General features: G+C 54.0%; 1 protein-coding gene across 4 annotated transcripts; it reads left to right on the forward strand.

Annotated features, from left to right (window-relative positions):
• Positions 1-1,133: 1,133 nt before the first annotated feature.
• TBXT (T-box transcription factor T) lies at positions 1,134-10,319 on the forward strand. 4 transcript variants are annotated; one of them, XM_059176310.1, is made up of 8 exons: positions 1,134-1,339; positions 1,778-2,042; positions 2,788-2,922; positions 3,737-3,798; positions 3,912-3,973; positions 5,545-5,721; positions 7,294-7,423; positions 9,410-10,319. In XM_059176310.1, exons 1-8 carry the CDS (start codon positions 1,134-1,136, stop codon positions 9,681-9,683), a joined length of 1,311 nt encoding a protein of 436 aa, XP_059032293.1. In that variant the 3' UTR covers positions 9,684-10,319. The 4 variants fall into 4 exon arrangements, with proteins under 4 accessions (XP_059032293.1, XP_059032294.1, XP_059032295.1 ...); XM_059176311.1 differs by having other exon boundaries at positions 5,548-5,721; XM_059176312.1 differs by lacking the exon at positions 5,545-5,721.
• Positions 10,320-16,426: the final 6,107 nt, after the last annotated feature.

Raw genomic sequence — 16,426 nt, forward strand, 5'->3', positions numbered from 1 at the left:
GGCGCACCCCAAACCCTGCTCTCCCGAGAGCACCCTGGCCAGCCCCTTCTCACTCCCACCTTCCACAGAAACAGAGATCAGCCCACAGAAGCCACGCAAACCTCGCCATCAACGTCCTGTTTTCACACGGGAAGCGGGAAAACTTCCTAAACGGGCTCTTTTGGTTGAATTTTGAGTATTTCCCAGTGCGGGCCCGGAGCTCAGCCTCGGGCAGAGACTCCGGGCGCGGGGCTCCCCCTTCCACACCCGCGAAGGCGCGAGAACCGGGGATGGGGGGCGCCGGGGTGGGCTGCACGGTGTTAGCGCAGCCACCTGCAGCGCCGCGGGGCGAGGGACGTGTCGGGACCGGACTCCGCGGTGGAGCGCTGAGCCTTCAAAGGAGGGAGACCCGCGGGACCCGGACGAAGCCGACAGGGCGCGCCCTCCGCTAGGCTGGGCTCGCAGTGCGCCGGCGGGGCGCGGAGGGCCTCCGGCCGGGCGCAGGTGAGCCCGCGGTGGGGTCCAGGCTGGCAGCCGTGCGAGAGCTGGGGCGCGTCGCCGGCGGCCAGGCTGCCCCTCGGGGACGTGCGGGCCGGGGCGAGCTCGGGCGCCCGGCTCCTCCACCACCCCCCGCGCCCGCGGCCCGCCCCGCCGCTTTGATGGAGGTGCAAACATTTGGGGGAGGGCGGAGGTGTCGGGGCTGGGCCGGGGCGCGCGGGGCCCGGCCCGGGATTTGCATGAAACAGGCGCGGGAGCCCATTGTCGGCCCCCGGGCGCCCCAGCCCGCCGGCCGGGTCTGAAATGGCCGCGCGCGGCCAATGGGCAGCTGTCCCCGCACTTCAAAGGGCGCGCGGCCCAATCCGCCGGCCCCCTCCGCGGCCGCCGGCCGCCGCTGCTCTATTTATGGGAGGGGACGCAGTTTCTGGCCCCGGAGACCTACCCTGGCCGTGCCGCGCGGGAGTTCAAGTGGAGTCACTTTCCCCCTCGCCCCGCTCCCCGCCCCCTCCCCCCCAGATCTCGGCGCGCGCCCTCCGCCGCGGCCAGTGCCGGGAGCCCCGGCGCCGTCTCGGGAACGCGGCCGCTGACCCGCGTGACGGTGGCTCTCGTGTAGCGAGTCGGGGCTTGGGGGGCGGTGGGGAGGGGCGGGCGGGAGGATGAGCTCCCCGGGCGCCGAGAGCGCGGGGAAGAGCCTGCAGTACCGCGTGGACCACCTGCTGAGCGCCGTGGAGAGCGAGCTGCAGGCGGGCAGCGAGAAGGGCGACCCCACGGAGCGCGAGCTGCGCGTGGGGCTGGAGGAGAGCGAGCTGTGGCTGCGCTTCAAGGAGCTCACCAACGAGATGATCGTGACCAAGAACGGCAGGTGGGCGCGCCGGGAGAGGGGCGTGCGCCGGGGGGGGGGGGGGGAGGCCTGGGGCAAAGCTCCCCGCTGCCCGACGGTTTTCTCCTAGTGGGGGTCTTCTTGCTCCTCTCTCTCTCTGCGACAGAGCCCAGCGTCGTCCCCTAATTGTCACTCTCTGGGGCTTTCTCCGCCGAAGTTGGGGAGAAGTCTCCCAGACCCGCGCCCTGCCCGCTCGCGGGCACCCTGGGCACCCTGGGCTGGGTCCTTTCAGACCCTGCCTCCTGGGGCCGTGGGATAGTGTGGAGGACGCTGGGGACTCAGGGGGACTCCGGGAAGGGGGGCTGGGGAGCTTTTCTTTGCCCCCAAATGACAGATGCCTCTGTCCCAAGCTTCCTGCCTCACATCAAAAGGTCTAAAGCCTCAGATCCGGGGTCAAGAGCTGCCCCCCTTCCTTTGCAGGAGGATGTTCCCGGTGCTGAAGGTGAATGTGTCTGGCCTGGACCCCAACGCCATGTACTCCTTCTTGCTGGACTTCGTGGCTGCTGACAACCACCGCTGGAAGTACGTGAACGGAGAGTGGGTCCCCGGGGGCAAGCCCGAGCCCCAGGCGCCCAGCTGCGTCTATATCCACCCGGACTCGCCCAACTTCGGGGCCCACTGGATGAAGGCGCCCGTCTCCTTCAGCAAAGTCAAGCTCACCAACAAACTCAACGGAGGGGGTCAGGTGGGTGTAACGGAGGGGGTGGTGGTGGCGCGGATGGCGGCGGCAGGGGGGGAGAGGGACTTCCTCGTGGTGGAGGGGACCTGCTTGAGCGGGAGGTGACATCTGTCCGGGACAAATATCACAGCCTTCCTCTGTTAAGCCATCAGTGTTGTTTATAGTAACCTGATGAGGGCAGCACCAGGGCGCAGAGCTGGAGAGGGGGTCGGTGCTGAGCTTCACCTTTGGAGACTCAGGGGGTCTCAGGCTTTGGAACTTGCGCATTGAAGCCTTCAGCTTCCCTAGGGGCAGACAAAAGAGCAGCCTTGGTGTTCAAGGGGCACTTTCAGGCTCAACCTGCACCACGGTGTTTGCTGCGTGGTCTGAACAGACTTGTAGATTTGTCCTCTTCTAAGGGTGGCTTTACTGGGGCGTTTTTACTGGGAGACCCCATGTTCAAGCAAAGCACAAACCAGCTCTGGCTTTTAAAGCGTCTCTAGCGTTGCTGGGAGCTTCAGAACGTTAATGCAGCAGGTCAAAGGATCTCAGACGGGCATTCATTGCCTTTCCCCTTGTGGAGCACCCCACATTCCTTTTCCTAAATCAGTCCTGGGAAGCGGCACCTGGAGGGAAAACCACCAGCCTCCGCAGCAAAGACACTTCCTTGTGAGTGACAGCGTCTGCTGCTCCTTGGACATGCTTCTGTCCTCAGCAGCAGGGCAGATGGATGTCCTGTGATCTGATGGTCTTGTCCGTGGGCTTCCCGCAGATCATGTTGAACTCCTTACACAAGTACGAGCCCCGGATCCACATAGTGAGGGTAGGGGGCGCACAGCGGATGATCACCAGCCACTGCTTCCCTGAGACCCAGTTCATCGCCGTGACCGCTTACCAGAACGAGGAGGTGTGCGGGCGGGGTGGCGTGGGCCCTGGGAGGTCGTGAAGAATGCGGACAGCCCATGTGTTGGCGGACTTTAGACAGAAAAGTTTCGCCTTTTCAAGTAATCTGTTATCTCCATCAGACTGGGGCGGAGGGAAGAAGTTCTAGAAGTGCTTGTCCACCTGTTTCTCCTTTAATCCTCTGTAAACCTGTCTATAAAACGAGAACCATCTATTAAATCCTCCGAGTAAAAAGAACCAAATATTTAGGTTAATACTGTGAGAATTTCTAAGAACAAGTTGAAGGAGAGAGGAAATCTTTGGAGATCTTCCTGGAAGGGTAGGGGTATGGGGCAACCCTGCAAACCTGGGCAGTGTGGAGGGTCCTACAAACGGAAGGGGCAGCTGCACACAAAATCCCAGTTCATGCCTGTACATCTCTAAGTCTGACCCCAAAGGACAGACATTTTGTGACTCGCTGGTTAAGTTGTCAGAGTTGAGCTACTTGCTAAGCCGATTCTGGTGAGCTTTGAGCTATGTTTGTTTGATTTATGCACAGAGAATGTGGTCAGCAGTAGGTTGAACTCACTGTGAATTCCACTCAGAAAAGCAGCATTGAGGAACTTGCACAAATGTACTATTCTTTGTGAAATATGACAATTACTGAGCCACTTCAGACCCAAATAGAAAAATAGATCTGGAAGGAAGTCTGATTATGTTTGAATATTTAAAGGGGGCGGGGGCGGGGGGATTACTGATGTTTCCCTGTTTCTAGGGACCAAATTAAATCGTCTGCCTGATGGACAGTGTACCAGTAGATGTGGTTTCTTGTTTTTCAGATCACGGCTCTTAAAATTAAATACAATCCATTTGCAAAAGCTTTCCTTGATGCAAAGGAAAGGTGAGAGAATTCTATATCCTTTGGGCAAAGAAATACACAGTAAGAAGAAATATTGCTGCAAATTGGATTTTCTGAATGTTCTCCTTTTTGACGACTCTACACTTTTTTGACAGAAGTGATCACAAAGATACGATGGAGGAACCTGGAGACAGCCAGCAGTCCGCGTACTCCCAATGTACGGTTTGTTGCACTCTGTCCGCACGTCCCTTGCTTCCAGGACTAGGCTGCTGAGAGCCAGCCCTGGGGATGCAAGCGAGAGCACGTTTCTGGAGGGGGCCAGGTGGCCCTCCGTGGCCCGTGATGTCGGAGCTGTGTTAGGGCCGGTCTCCACTCGCCTCTGCTCTCCCTGAGGGTTGTGAATGCGCTTCTGGCACGTGGGACGGACGGGGAACGCAGGGACAATCCCCCCAGGCTCTGTTGTTCGGCTTCCAGGCAGACCCCACTATGGCTGGGTCGGAGTGTGGAGGTCTTGGTGGGGGTTGGACTCTGCTCTGTCGGGCAAGCGGAGAAGGCCTCGCCGTCCGCACTTGGAGATGGTTTCTGTCTGGGTTACTGGCGGCGGACTGGAGGCCCGCCTTTGGGATGATGCTTATGAGCAGGTCGGGTTTCTCCTGAAGCCCCTTTCGGTTCCAGGAATGGCCCAGCAGCTCCGGCGGGTTTTGCTGGTGGGAACAGTGGCGTGCAGGATGGGGAAAGTGCTGTAGGTCCAGCTTCCTTTCCGAGTTCCACGAGCCGGAACAAAGTGGCGCAGGTCCGTGGGGCAGCATCTGTAGGAGACACAGTCCCATGTGGCCGCCCTCTCCGTGCAGAGAAGGGGCTCGGAGCCTGGACAACGGACATGATCGGGAGAGTCAGGGCTCACCGCCGCCTGTGGAGGCTGTGGGGACCAGCGTGGCACCTTCCGCCGACACTCATTTTGTGTTCTCTGTCCGTTAATCGTCTGTTGCACTAATTTAACCAACAGCTCCCCTGAAGGGGCTCGGGGTGCCATCATTTGGGCACGTGAAGGGGGCAGGCTTTGTGGGCAGATCCGGACCTTTCCCTCATTTCAGTGTTGTCTGAAGGTTGTTGGAAATTACAGCCAGAGTAGTTGTCCTCTTGGGGGTTACTTTTCTGAATTTAAAGCAACAGCAACAATAAACTTAAAAGCAGTGACTAGAGAAGAGATTGGAGTGTGAGAGGTGGGCAGGGCGGCGTCGGGATGGTTTTTTGGCGGATGTGCACGGCGGGGAGAAGGTGAGCCTAAAGCAGAAGGACAGTGGGCAGAAAACAGCACACGTCCAGCCAGGACACAGCCCCCGTCCTGGGGAGGTGGTCGGAGCAGCCGAATAGAGGCTGGGGGTGCCACGGGCCGGACTCACCCCGTGTGTCTTGAGCTCATCTGGCTCTGAATTTCGTGTTTCTGGGTTTTTTCATGCTCAGCAGTTAGGGCCTAGAAGCTGACGGGCCTGGGAAGATTCTGGCAGGTTTGAGAAGGAGTGGTTGAAAAAGCAGTAGGCGTTGGCCAGGGCTGGGGTCCCCAGCTTTTCTCAGGTGCTCTGTGGGTTTGGAAATCCTGTCAACCTGTGGCCTCTGCTGTGGAGCTGAAACCCAGATGCCTTAAGACTTGGACTAGGAGACCTCACTTGGTCGGGGACCCTTCAGGAAGAGTTCCAGTCCCAGATTCCGAGTCTCAGCTCTCCTGTCCGTCCTTTAAATTGATGCAGGCCAGGCAAAGGCCGGTTACTCAGCATTCTTTTCTCACAGCAGGGGGGTGGCTCATCCCTGGAACCAGCAGCCTGTGCCCACCCGCCACCCCCCACCCTCAGTTCGGAGGGCCCCTCTCTCTTCCCTCCACGCACGGCTGTGAAAGGTACCCTGCCCTAAGGAACCACCGGCCAACCCCCTACCCCAGCCCTTACGCACACCGGAATAATTCTCCAAGTAAGTCTTGCGTCGGAGTCGGCCTGGGTGTGGGGGTGGATGGAAGCCACCGTGCAGGAAGGCATCTGTAGGACGGACTCCAGAGATCCGGGGGCGGGGGAGGGCCTCTTCTGGAGCGCACGCCCAGGCCAGGTCTTCAGCGGCTCGAGAGGGACCTTTATTTCAGGTCCATGCTGCTGCTGCTGGCTCAGCCCCCGTGAGGTCCAGCCAGGGGCTTGTGGTTCCGAATGCACTCAACGACTGCTGGAGCTTTTCCACCCAGAACTGTGGGTCTGTCTCTAGGTTCCCATGTTTGGATGTTTCAGGAACCTCTCCCAGGTGACGATGTTGGGTCCTGCAGGCGTAAGGATTACTGGCCAGACCCCTGCACGACCGCCCGTGATTCTCCCACTGATCCGCTAAGTTTGTTTCTCCATGTGTGGTGCCTGGACCTGCAGCAGCGTCACCTCGAACCTGGCCCAGGCGCACCGAATGAGCGGCTCCAGGAGCCCGATGTGTGCTTACAGACGACGGACGCAGGGCCGGACCATTAGGATCCATTTGTCTAGCTTCCTCTAACGCCACCTATGCCCAGACTTAATTTTGTCTGGCCCTAAAAGGAGGAACATGGCTAATGAACACCATAAAACAATTAAACAATTAAAGCTGATTTGAAATGAAAGGAGCTGATTTGGTAAAGAAACAGTCATGGGGTCTTGTTCAACCAGCGGCCAGACTCAGAGGCTAGAAGATCATATTTTCGTCTTGCCCAGAGTAATGCTTTTTAAGATCTTTTCATCTCTCTCTCTCTCTCTCTTTTTAAATGATTTTATTTATTTATATGACAGACAGAGATCACAAGTGGGCAGAGAGGCAGGCAGAGGGTGGGGGGAGCAGGCTCCCTGCTGAGCAGAGAGCCCGATGTGGGACTCGATCCCAGGACCCTGGGATCATGACCTGAGCTGAAGGTAGAGGCTTTAACCCACTGAGCCACCCAGGTGTCCCAAGATCTTTTCATCTCTTAAGAAATAAAAATTTGGAAAAAGGCAGGTTAAAGTTATATTTATGTTTATTTTTAAAGATAATTAATTCCCGATCAAATGATCGTAGGATTCCTTTTCTACAGGGCATCTGTTGATCTGAAGATAAAGAAAAAGCTTGGGTTTACTGGAATTTATTTTCTAATATATACATTTGACCATAATTATTTGCCTTTGATGACCAATTAAATGGGCCAATGGATAGTCTTCTTTTTTTTTATTCTAAAAAAAAAAAATTACTTATTCATTTGAGAGAGAGCGAGAGCACAAGCAGGGGGAGCAGCAGGCAGAGGGAGAGGGAGAAGCAGGCTCCCGGCTGAGCAGGGAGCCTGATGCAGAACCAATCCCAGCAGGATCCTGACTGGAGCTGAAGGCAGCAGCTTCCCCCCGCCCCCCCGACGGAGCCCCAGGTGGGCTGGACAGCCTTCTGTCCCATGCCGCACCCCTTCTGTCTCGGGTGCGGGGTAGCTCCACTTGTTGCTAGTGTTTCGCTGCATCCTTACACTCTTGGAAGCCCGCCCGCCCCACTAATGATGCTTTCTTATGCCCGCAGCCTATTCTGACAATCCATCGGCATGTTTGTCCATGCTCCAATCCCACGAGAGCTGGCCCAGCCTTGGGACCCCCACCCACACCGGCATGCTCCCCATGAGCCACGGCACGGGCCCGCCCACCAGCTCCAGGTAATGCATGTCTGCACATGAGGTGCGCTGTCCCGGGGTCGTGAGGGTGACATCATGCCGTTCCCACCCATGGATTTCTATTCTGCTGCTCACTGTGGGCAGCCGGGCTGTCATTGGCAGTTCTGTCACTAACCTGGGATCCCAGGTTACATGACGGCGTGTTAGTGTTCCAGTCTGTCTTCCGGGAGAACTGGTGGCCCTTGGGGTGGCAGGCGTGCAGCTGGGCTGTGACAGAGGGAAACCAGGACCCCCATCCCGGCTCTGATACTTCCTAGTTCCTAAAGGGGACAAGTCTCCTAAACTCTCTGAGCCTCATTTCTACAAGAAAAAAATTTGCTGTATCGCCCGTCCTCAGCTTGTCTTTACAGAGTTGTTGGGGTCAGCAGGTGAAATTTGAAGAAATGTTTCTAGAACCAGTTTTGACAAGAGCTATTAAATTAAGGGGAAAAAAGTGTTGGCTTTTCTGTGGCTACAGGATCAAAGTCCTGAACATATATGCCGATAACTAGTAAAGAACCATGAATATTTTATTATTAGCTTGAAAATAATGTACAGGGAGATCTCCTTACAAATCAAGCTGATTGGTAAATGTATTGCTGTTTTTCATAGGGTTATTAAAAAATAAGTCAAAGTTGAAAGTCAACTTTTGTTTTCTGAAGAAACAGGCTCAGAGACATTAAACGATTTAACAGTTGTTGGCTCACAGCAGAGTGAGTCTGTAGACAGGTTATCTTGACTACAAAAGCAGTGTGATTTATTATATATAGAATACCAAAATATGCCCCAAATCTTAATTCTTTTGGCTAGGAAAAAATTCCTTTATAATGAGAATCTAAGTGTCTACTTTTTTTGTTGTTGTTAAAAGATTTGTTTATTTATTTATTTGACAGAGATAGAGAGGGAGACATCACAAGCAGGCAGGGAGGCAGGCAGAGAGAGAGGAGGAAGCAGGCTCCTGGCTGAGCAGGGAGCCGGATGCGGGCTCGATCCCAGGACCCTGGGATCGTGACTTGAGCTGAAGGCAGAGGCTTTAACCTGCTGAGCCACCCAGGTGCCCCTAATTGTCTGCTCTTAAAATATTAAGTGAACAGTGCACAAAGCAGCCAGCTGTTCAAGGGCCAGTGGTGGCCCAGAACCTGCAGACCATTAAACGGACTAACCTGCAGGTTGCAAACCGCTGGCCCTGGGGGTCCCTGCAGTCCCACAGCCCTCCCATTCTGATGGGGCATCTCAGCGCTGTTTCTTCTCTCCGTGTAGGGGACAGTGAACTACTTTGTTCAGCTCAGGTTTGTTTTCGAGGTCAGATACACCTGAAATACGGCCGGGGCTTGGTAAACAGCACAGCTCAACTCGGACGTTCTTCTGTAGAAAGACATTTTCTCAAAGCAACGTTAGCGTAGTCGGATGCGGTTTAAATCTGTGTGTCCAGCGGCTTCCTCCGTGGGTCGGAAAACAGGCTGGAAAGTAGCCGCAGCCCAGGGGGCCCGACACAGCCCGTGAAGGGCCGCGCTGGGATCTGCGCCGGGGTCTGGCTCCGGGCTGCTGGCCCTGCGCGGTGTCCCGCGGACCTGCTGCTGCACCGGGTGGTGCGGGGGACGGTGCGGGCGTCGGGCACTTTTGGTACCCTGCTGTCCGGGAGGGTGCTGTGTCCACGGCAAGAGCCCAGCAGCGCAGCGGGGCCAATGAACACAGCCTGGGCATGTCCCCTGGGACCTCTCAGGGTGTCTGGTCCCGAGCCCCAGACGACGGCCTGAGCGCGGGCGCTCGGCAAGCTCTGCGGGCGGTCCGTCCGCTACTTCGGTTTCTGGCCGGGAGGGGACAGTGGCTCTGTGCACCCAACAGAGCGAACGGCCTGCGGGGACGGCCCCGTCCAGGGCGCCAATCGGGGGAGGGGGTCTCGGGGTCGGGGTCCCCGTGCGCCGTCTGGAGCCTCTCTCCGCGTCTCTCCGCGTCTCCGGCGGCCTGAGCGTCTCCGTTTCTCTCCAGCCAGTACCCCAGCCTGTGGTCCGTGAGCAACGGCGCCATCACGCCCGGGGCCCCGACGGCGGCGATGGCCAACGGGCTCGGCGCGCAGTTCTTCCGGGGCTCGCCCGCGCACGCCGCGCCTCTCACCCACCCGGGGCAGGCCTCCTCCTCGTCCGGATCCCCGCTGTACGAAGGGGCCCCCACGGCCACAGACATTCCCGACAGCCAGTACGACGCGGCGGCGCAGGCCCGTCTCCTAGCCTCGTGGACGCCGGTGTCGCCACCTTCCATGTGAAGCGAGGCCTGCGCTGGGACAGACGCCGGACTTCGTGTGCGGCCTCCGCTGCGGACCTGGTTGCCGTTCGGGGTACAACGCGGCAGCTCGTGGGTCCAGGGGAGGAAATAGTCCCCACCACCCTCCCTTTAAAGCAAGAGGAGGGGCCGCGTCCTGCTGTTCTCGGGCGCGCGGTGGCCGCGGTCCGCGGCCGCTGGGGTGCGCAGGTGCATTCGGTCCGGAGGCCTCGCCGCTGGCCGGACTTACCGCGATTCACAGTAAAAATGATATTCTGGGGTCCAGAAACTGTCTGCCTCTCTAGGGCACATGGGCGACTTGGCCCATCGGAGTCTATAAACTCCAGCGGTCCTACTTGGGCAAGGTAAAAAGCACACTTAATTCCCTGCCTTTGCTTGGCGGTAGTTTCCAGGCCCTTTGTGGCCGGGGCCACGGCGCGAGCTGCGCTGCGTCGGACAGAATCCTGTCACCGCAGCTGAGGACCGCAGATTGTAGTTGAAACGCAGCTTTGCCTGCTCTGCCTGCTAGAAGGTTTGTTCCCAGCATAGGTAGTTAACCTCTCGTATTGTTAAACCTATGATTGTTTATATTTTTCTTCTAAGTAGCCAAAGACAATCAGCAGGAAACATTTTCTGCAAAATAAAGGCAATATCTGAATTTGGCTGGTTTAGTTATTATCTAGACTTCTCTTTTGGGGGCGGGATTTGGTGATGGCTGGTGTGAGGACCTTGTCCCAAACGGGCATTTTTAAATCTGTTGTGAACCCTGATACTTTCTCCAGTGAGCAGCGAGCGGAATCCACATGTATTTACTCAATGCTAATTACCACAAACATGCAAAAGATGACAAGTGATTTTCAAGAGATTAGGTAGCCAGCACTGAATCGCGGATAGCGACAGCATAGAACAGTAAAGACGAGCGTGAGATGTGTGTCCGATTCAAGCAATTCAAAGAAAAGCAGATCCAATGAATTGACAAAAACTTACAGCTTCTATGTTTGGACAATATGGCATTTCTAAGTATTTTTCCTGCTTGTGTTCCCAGCGGAGAACCAACATGGTGCTTTGTGCTTGATCGGGGCAATTTCTCCATCTAGTGGCTGAATCCTTCATTTGATGCTACTCTTTGGGGCTTAATACATTCAGAAGCTCTGCTTGCTGAGAGCGTGGATGGCCCGGCCACTGGAGCTCGGCCAGTAGGGCAGCATTATGGATGCACGTGGTATCATGGACGTTGGAGGTTAAGAGGAATAAGGCTAAGGGGCTTTGAGCCCTCCTGAAGAAGTGGGGGAAGTGTTTAAAGGTCAGCATTGCTCACTTATGAGTTACCGTACTGAACTCATGCCCTATCATTGCCAGGGTCACAGTCCAGTGCTCAGGTCTACCTGCCCTTCTGGGACACGCACTGATCCACTTGGCTTACTGGGTGTGAACCCAGAACTCAGTGCGGAGGGCTGAGAATTTAGAGTACTGTTGCCTGCCGTCCACGTGGGACATGGTTCTCCTCAGCCATTTTGCCCTTGAAAGTTTTCCTCGATGTCACAACTACTAGATTTAATGCCACTTGCATGCAGATGCGTCCTAAATCAGACGATTTATCGACAGACGCATTAGAAGAATATTTTTTCAGTAAACTGCTGCCCAGATAGAATTGGGAAATGAAACTGGCCCTGGTCTGCACTGTGGCTCCTGCCCGGCCGAGGTGCCAGCAGAGGCTGCTGGAGAAGGGCTGGGATTTGAGGGCGTGGACAGCCCCTTGGGCTCCCACAGCGCTGGGAGTCCACCCGGCTCTGTGAAGGCTGCTGCCAGGGTCTTGTCCTCCTAGGGTCCACCCCAGCGGCCATCCGCTTGCAGGCCAGTAAGTGTCAGGACTCCAGGACTAACCTGAAGGCATAAGAGGAGGCTGGGTGGAAGGTTCTAGAGGGCATGGCCAGGGGCCACAGGGAGACTGAGTCATATGGCCCTGTCTGCAGGGGCTATTTATATAAACCAGTGTTTTTCTGGTTGTGCCACGGGGCAGTGACAGCCACATAGTGCAAAGAGCCTGCAGTTTGGTCCAGAAGACCTGGATTTGAGTGAGAGTTACCCACTCCAAGAATTCAAGTTCCGTATCTGCAAAGACGGAGACAAAAATGCTCGCCCATCAAGGCTGTTGTGAGAAATGAAAGAGAGAAAGCTCTTGGAAAGTGGGTAGAAACAGTGACGTGTGCTATAGCATCGTAGGTAAGATTCCAATCCAATAAAACAAATTGTTGCCAGCTCTCTTTATGGAACCCTTAGAATAAGGTACGGCTGCATAGAAGGAACACCTAGTCGAGATCCTTGGCCATCGGTCCTGACTCAGAACGCAATGGGAACATCCTCTGAGGTGTTTCTCGACCAGGATTAAGGGAGGTTTTAAAGTTTTCAAGAACAATAAATATATAGCCCAATTTTTAAAGAAGGAATTATACAATCTGACCTCCTTGTCTTTGGGGTTCCAGAGGGTCTATACAAGGTGAAAGTGGCCTTTAAACATTGTTCCCTGCCACTTTGAATGTCTGTGGTCAGACTGTTTCATTCTTTTTCTTTTTAGGGAAGGTGGTGGTAATAGATAAGGATTATGTCTTCTAAAAATAAAAATACTTTTCAAAATATGTATTTAAAAGGAGATGTGTCATGAACACATTCCTGACCAGGAAAAAGGGCAAGTGAATCATGATATGTGTGCAAGATTAAGATGGCACATCTGAAATCAGGTTAAAATTACAGCCAACTGGAAAACTAGAAGCTCACACAAAGTTAAAGGGATCTAAATCCCCAATTCTTTTTATTTTTTGGCATAATATTATATATATTTTTAAAAATGCATTATCCCACGCTAGACAATTATAGAGCTGTATAATAAAAACACTGCATTTGGATTATGGAAGTATACCCAGAAACCGGCAAGTGGCTTGTGATTAAAATAATTTCTCCTCAATTCCCAAAGCTGTAGTTTTGAGAAGAAAAGCTTATTTTTCTCATATCTAAATACGTTTATAATTCTAAATTTTTTCTCATATAAAAACAGAAGAGGCTAGGCCACCCGGGTGGCTCAGTGGGTTAAACCTTCTGCCTTCAGCTCAGGTCATGGTCTTGAGGTCCTGGGATCGGGTCCCACGTCGGGCTCCCTGCTCAGTGGGAAGCCTGCTTCTCCCTCTGCCACTGCCCCTGCTTGTGTTCTACTCTCATTATCCCTCTCTCTGTCAAATAAATAAATAAATAAAATTTTAAAAAATAATTTCTAGGGTGCCTGGGTGGCTCAGTCGGTTAAATGTCCAATTCTTGATTTTGGTTCAGGGATTGAGGCCCACATGTGGGGAATCTGCTTGTCTCCCTCTCTCTGCCTCTCTCTCTCTCTCAAAGAAATAAATAAATCTTTTAAAAATAATTTCACATTAGGAATTATAAATAAAATGTATTGTTTTTAAGTTTTCAAACATATTAGTATAAAACTATGATATCATTAGCCTGCAAAGAGTTAGTATTTTATCAAATAAATTTCATGTAAGCATAGCAATGCCGTGTGGGTTTATAACATGTTAAACAAATATATGACTGCAGGGCCTTGGGGCAGGGAGACATGTAGCCACCGCGGAGTAAGGTGGCCACGCTACCGGGAGGTGGGGCACTGTCCCTGGAGCGTCGGCAGTGATGAGAGGAAGGTAAGTGCTATCAACTTGAAAATAACAGAATTGCAGCTCGGAAGTCAACAAAGGAGATAGACGGGAATTATAGAAAATATTCAGTTCTAAACAAGGAGGAAAAAGTTGAAAAAGATGGGCCAATTGGAAAACAAATAGCAAGCTGGTGATTTTAAACTCAGGCTTGTCGAGAATTAGAGTCCGTGCAAGCAGTCTAAACAAAGCAAAGGCACGGGCTGTCAGACGTGGAGCGAAAGCAAGATCTAGCGGTGCTCCCTACAGCCAGTGCACTTGAAATCTCGACGCCCGTGTGTCAGAAGAAAACCCCGGGAGAAGATTCGCCATGGGCAGAAGTGCGGGTCGAGACGAAGCTGGAGTGTCTGTGTGGATCGTAGGTCGGCTGGGCCACAGAGCACAGAATAGTCCAGAATAGGGCAAGCCAGGGGAGCAATGGTTCAGGAGCCTCCTGTGGGCGCAGGAGCGGGGCTGTGCAGGCACATCTTCCGCCGGAGGACAGGGCCAGCGACACCTGCTGTGGGCCGGCTACTGCTGGGAATGGAAATATGTACTGTGATTGTCTCTTGTTCGTAGGGCCCGGGGGGTGGGGCAGAAACCTTTTATCTGCTAGAGTGGCCTCCAGAAGTGGCGGAGGTCACGAGACCGAGTGCCGAGTCCGACGCTGGGATCATTTGTTCCCACGAGGGCAGACCGTGACTGCTGCATCATCGGCCTCTTTACTCTTGCCTGTACCTGCGCCCTTCACCGTGGCACTGCTCGGCTCCTCCCCCCAAGGGCAGAGTCTCCTTTCTCACTTTTCACGTCCCCAGATTAGCCGTGTGACCTACTTTGTCCAGTGGGACGTGGGCAAGAGGGACAGTGTGTTGGTGGGGAGACAAGGCTTCAGCCACTTCCTCGAGAATGTCGCTGGACTCTTCCCTTCTGGGCCCAGAAGGCGCACGGAAGGAGCAGAGCCCTGGCAGCCGACCCGCAGAACTGCGGTGTCAAAGGGAGCTTTGCCTGCAGGCCCACGGGCACCGCGTCACGTCACTGAGATCTTCTGGGGGTCGCTCTGCAGCAAAAGCAAATCGCTATGGAGACTGGTACCTAGAAGTGCGACGCCCCCGTAGCCAGAAACTGAACCATGTGAGGTTCGCTTTGGGATGGCTGGTGGAAGGCCAGGAACGCTTTAGATCTGGGGGTGTGGCGACCCATGCTCACCAGCACAAAACGTTTGGTAAGACTGTTTACCTGTGGTAACTGGGAAGTTAGGGAAGTCATCGGGGAGCGCGGAACTGGGCAGCTGGGGCCCGCACCGAGGACTGAACGGCTGTCGGCAGCAGGTGGTAACACAGAGATGAGCCAAAAAAGGAACGGGCCAGTCTCCAAGCAAAACATAGAGGGAATTTACAGGTTCCAGAACTTGCTACGAAATCATTTCTCACGTCCAGTCTGTCCAGCTTGGGCCAAAAGCAAATTGGGAGCACTGCTCGAACGGCACAGCTGTGGGATGAAGACCACATCAAGGGTATGAAACAACCTTTGTTAAGACTTCCGAATGGATCAGGGGGATTCTAGAAAACCTTTCTACTGCAAAACATCTCTAAAATTGTAAGGACTTTATCTCACACCTGCCTCAACTGTCCAGAGGGCTGTGCAGCCGGAGCTCCCCGTCATGCATCAGTGACTCGTCCAGCCGTAAACCTGGGCACGGGCAGCACTGATCTGTCGTCACAAGGAAATGGGAGTTTCCACAGTTCTCAAGGGGCTCCTCAAGTTGAGCTTGTGGTGACAAGGTATGAAGGAGGTGCCCAGAGAAAGGAGCTGGGAAACATCCCTTCGCCCGAGCTCAAGAGGTATCCTGAACCCCAGCGTCTTCTCCAAAGACAGCAATAGGGCACACCATGGAATAAAAGATGAAACTGAGGAAGAGCTGGCGAGATAGGTGAATGTTCCTGAGTCTCAGACCAGCCTTCTCACTCCTCAGAGCATCCAAGATTTGCAGAGACAGTACCAGATTACAGATAAGGAGCAGGATGGTGTTAAAAAAAAAAAAAAAAAAAAAGGATCTATTTTATCAAGAACACGAACTCTTCAGGGCGGCAAGCGGATTGTCCCACTGGCCACTTGCTGGGCCGGTTGAAAAGTGCTGTGAAATTTATTCAACAGAAGACACACAACCCAAAAGACACCAGGAGCTTGCATCAGCAGTGCACAAGGGAACAGAGGAAGGCGTCGTACCGGAGGAAGGAAAGAGGCCACCAGGGAGTGTGGACCCAGAGGCCATGGGAGCCAATGGGTTTGAAGAGGGTTTCAGGTTGTTGGCAGGGGTGCTATGCTTGTGTCCATGTGGACAGCCGTCGAGTTTGAGAGGAGTTGATGGTAAGTGTTAGAATGTTAAAACATGAGAGAAACAGCAAAACCTCTATGGGAAATCTAGAAACCCCACACGACTCTCTGAGGGAATGGTTTGGCTTACGTCTGGAAAGACAGAGCAGAGGGCTTAAAGAATCCCATCTGAGCCAGTAAAAATGTGGTTGCCTTTGAAGGCAAGGGTCAACAGCTAATAAGAAAGGACACGAGGTTGAAAAGTCGGGACACCTGGGTGGCTCGGTCAGTTAAGCATCTGCCTGGAGCTCAGGTCATGATCCCAGGGTCTTGGGTTCCAGTCCCACATCTGGCTCCCCACTCAATGGATAGTCTGGTTCTCCCTCTCCCTCTGCCCCTCCCCCACTCGTGTTCTCTCTCTCTCTCAAATAAATAAATAAAATCTTTTTTAAAAAGGACATGAGGGCGCCTGGGTGGCTCAGTGGGTTAAGCCACTGCCTTCGGCTCAGGTCATGATCTCAGGGTCCTGGGATCGAGTCCCGCATCGGGCTCTCTGCTCAGCAGGGAGCCTGCTTCCCTCTCTCTCTGCCTGCCTCTCTGCCTACTTGTGATCTCTGTCTGTCAAATAAATAAATAAAATCTTTAAAAAAAATAAAATAAAAAAGGACATGAGGTTGAAAAGTCAGGAATCTATAGAAATGTTGTAAGGGTCTACAGAGAATTCTTTAAACCTGAGGAAGTGAAGATATCTTACTAA

This window comes from Mustela lutreola, chromosome 6 (assembly GCF_030435805.1).
Source record: "Mustela lutreola isolate mMusLut2 chromosome 6, mMusLut2.pri, whole genome shotgun sequence".
Taxonomy (NCBI): domain Eukaryota; kingdom Metazoa; phylum Chordata; class Mammalia; order Carnivora; family Mustelidae; genus Mustela; species Mustela lutreola.

Coding starts and splice junctions, on each gene's coding strand:
- TBXT (XM_059176310.1), top strand. CDS start 1,134: ATGAGCTCCCCGGGCGCCGAGAGCGCGGGGAAGAGCCTGCAGTACCGC. Junction 2,923..3,736: donor CCGCTTACCAGAACGAGGAG/GTGTGCGGGCGG, acceptor CTTGTTTTTCAG/ATCACGGCTCTTAAAATTAA. Junction 5,722..7,293: donor ACACCGGAATAATTCTCCAA/GTAAGTCTTGCG, acceptor TTATGCCCGCAG/CCTATTCTGACAATCCATCG.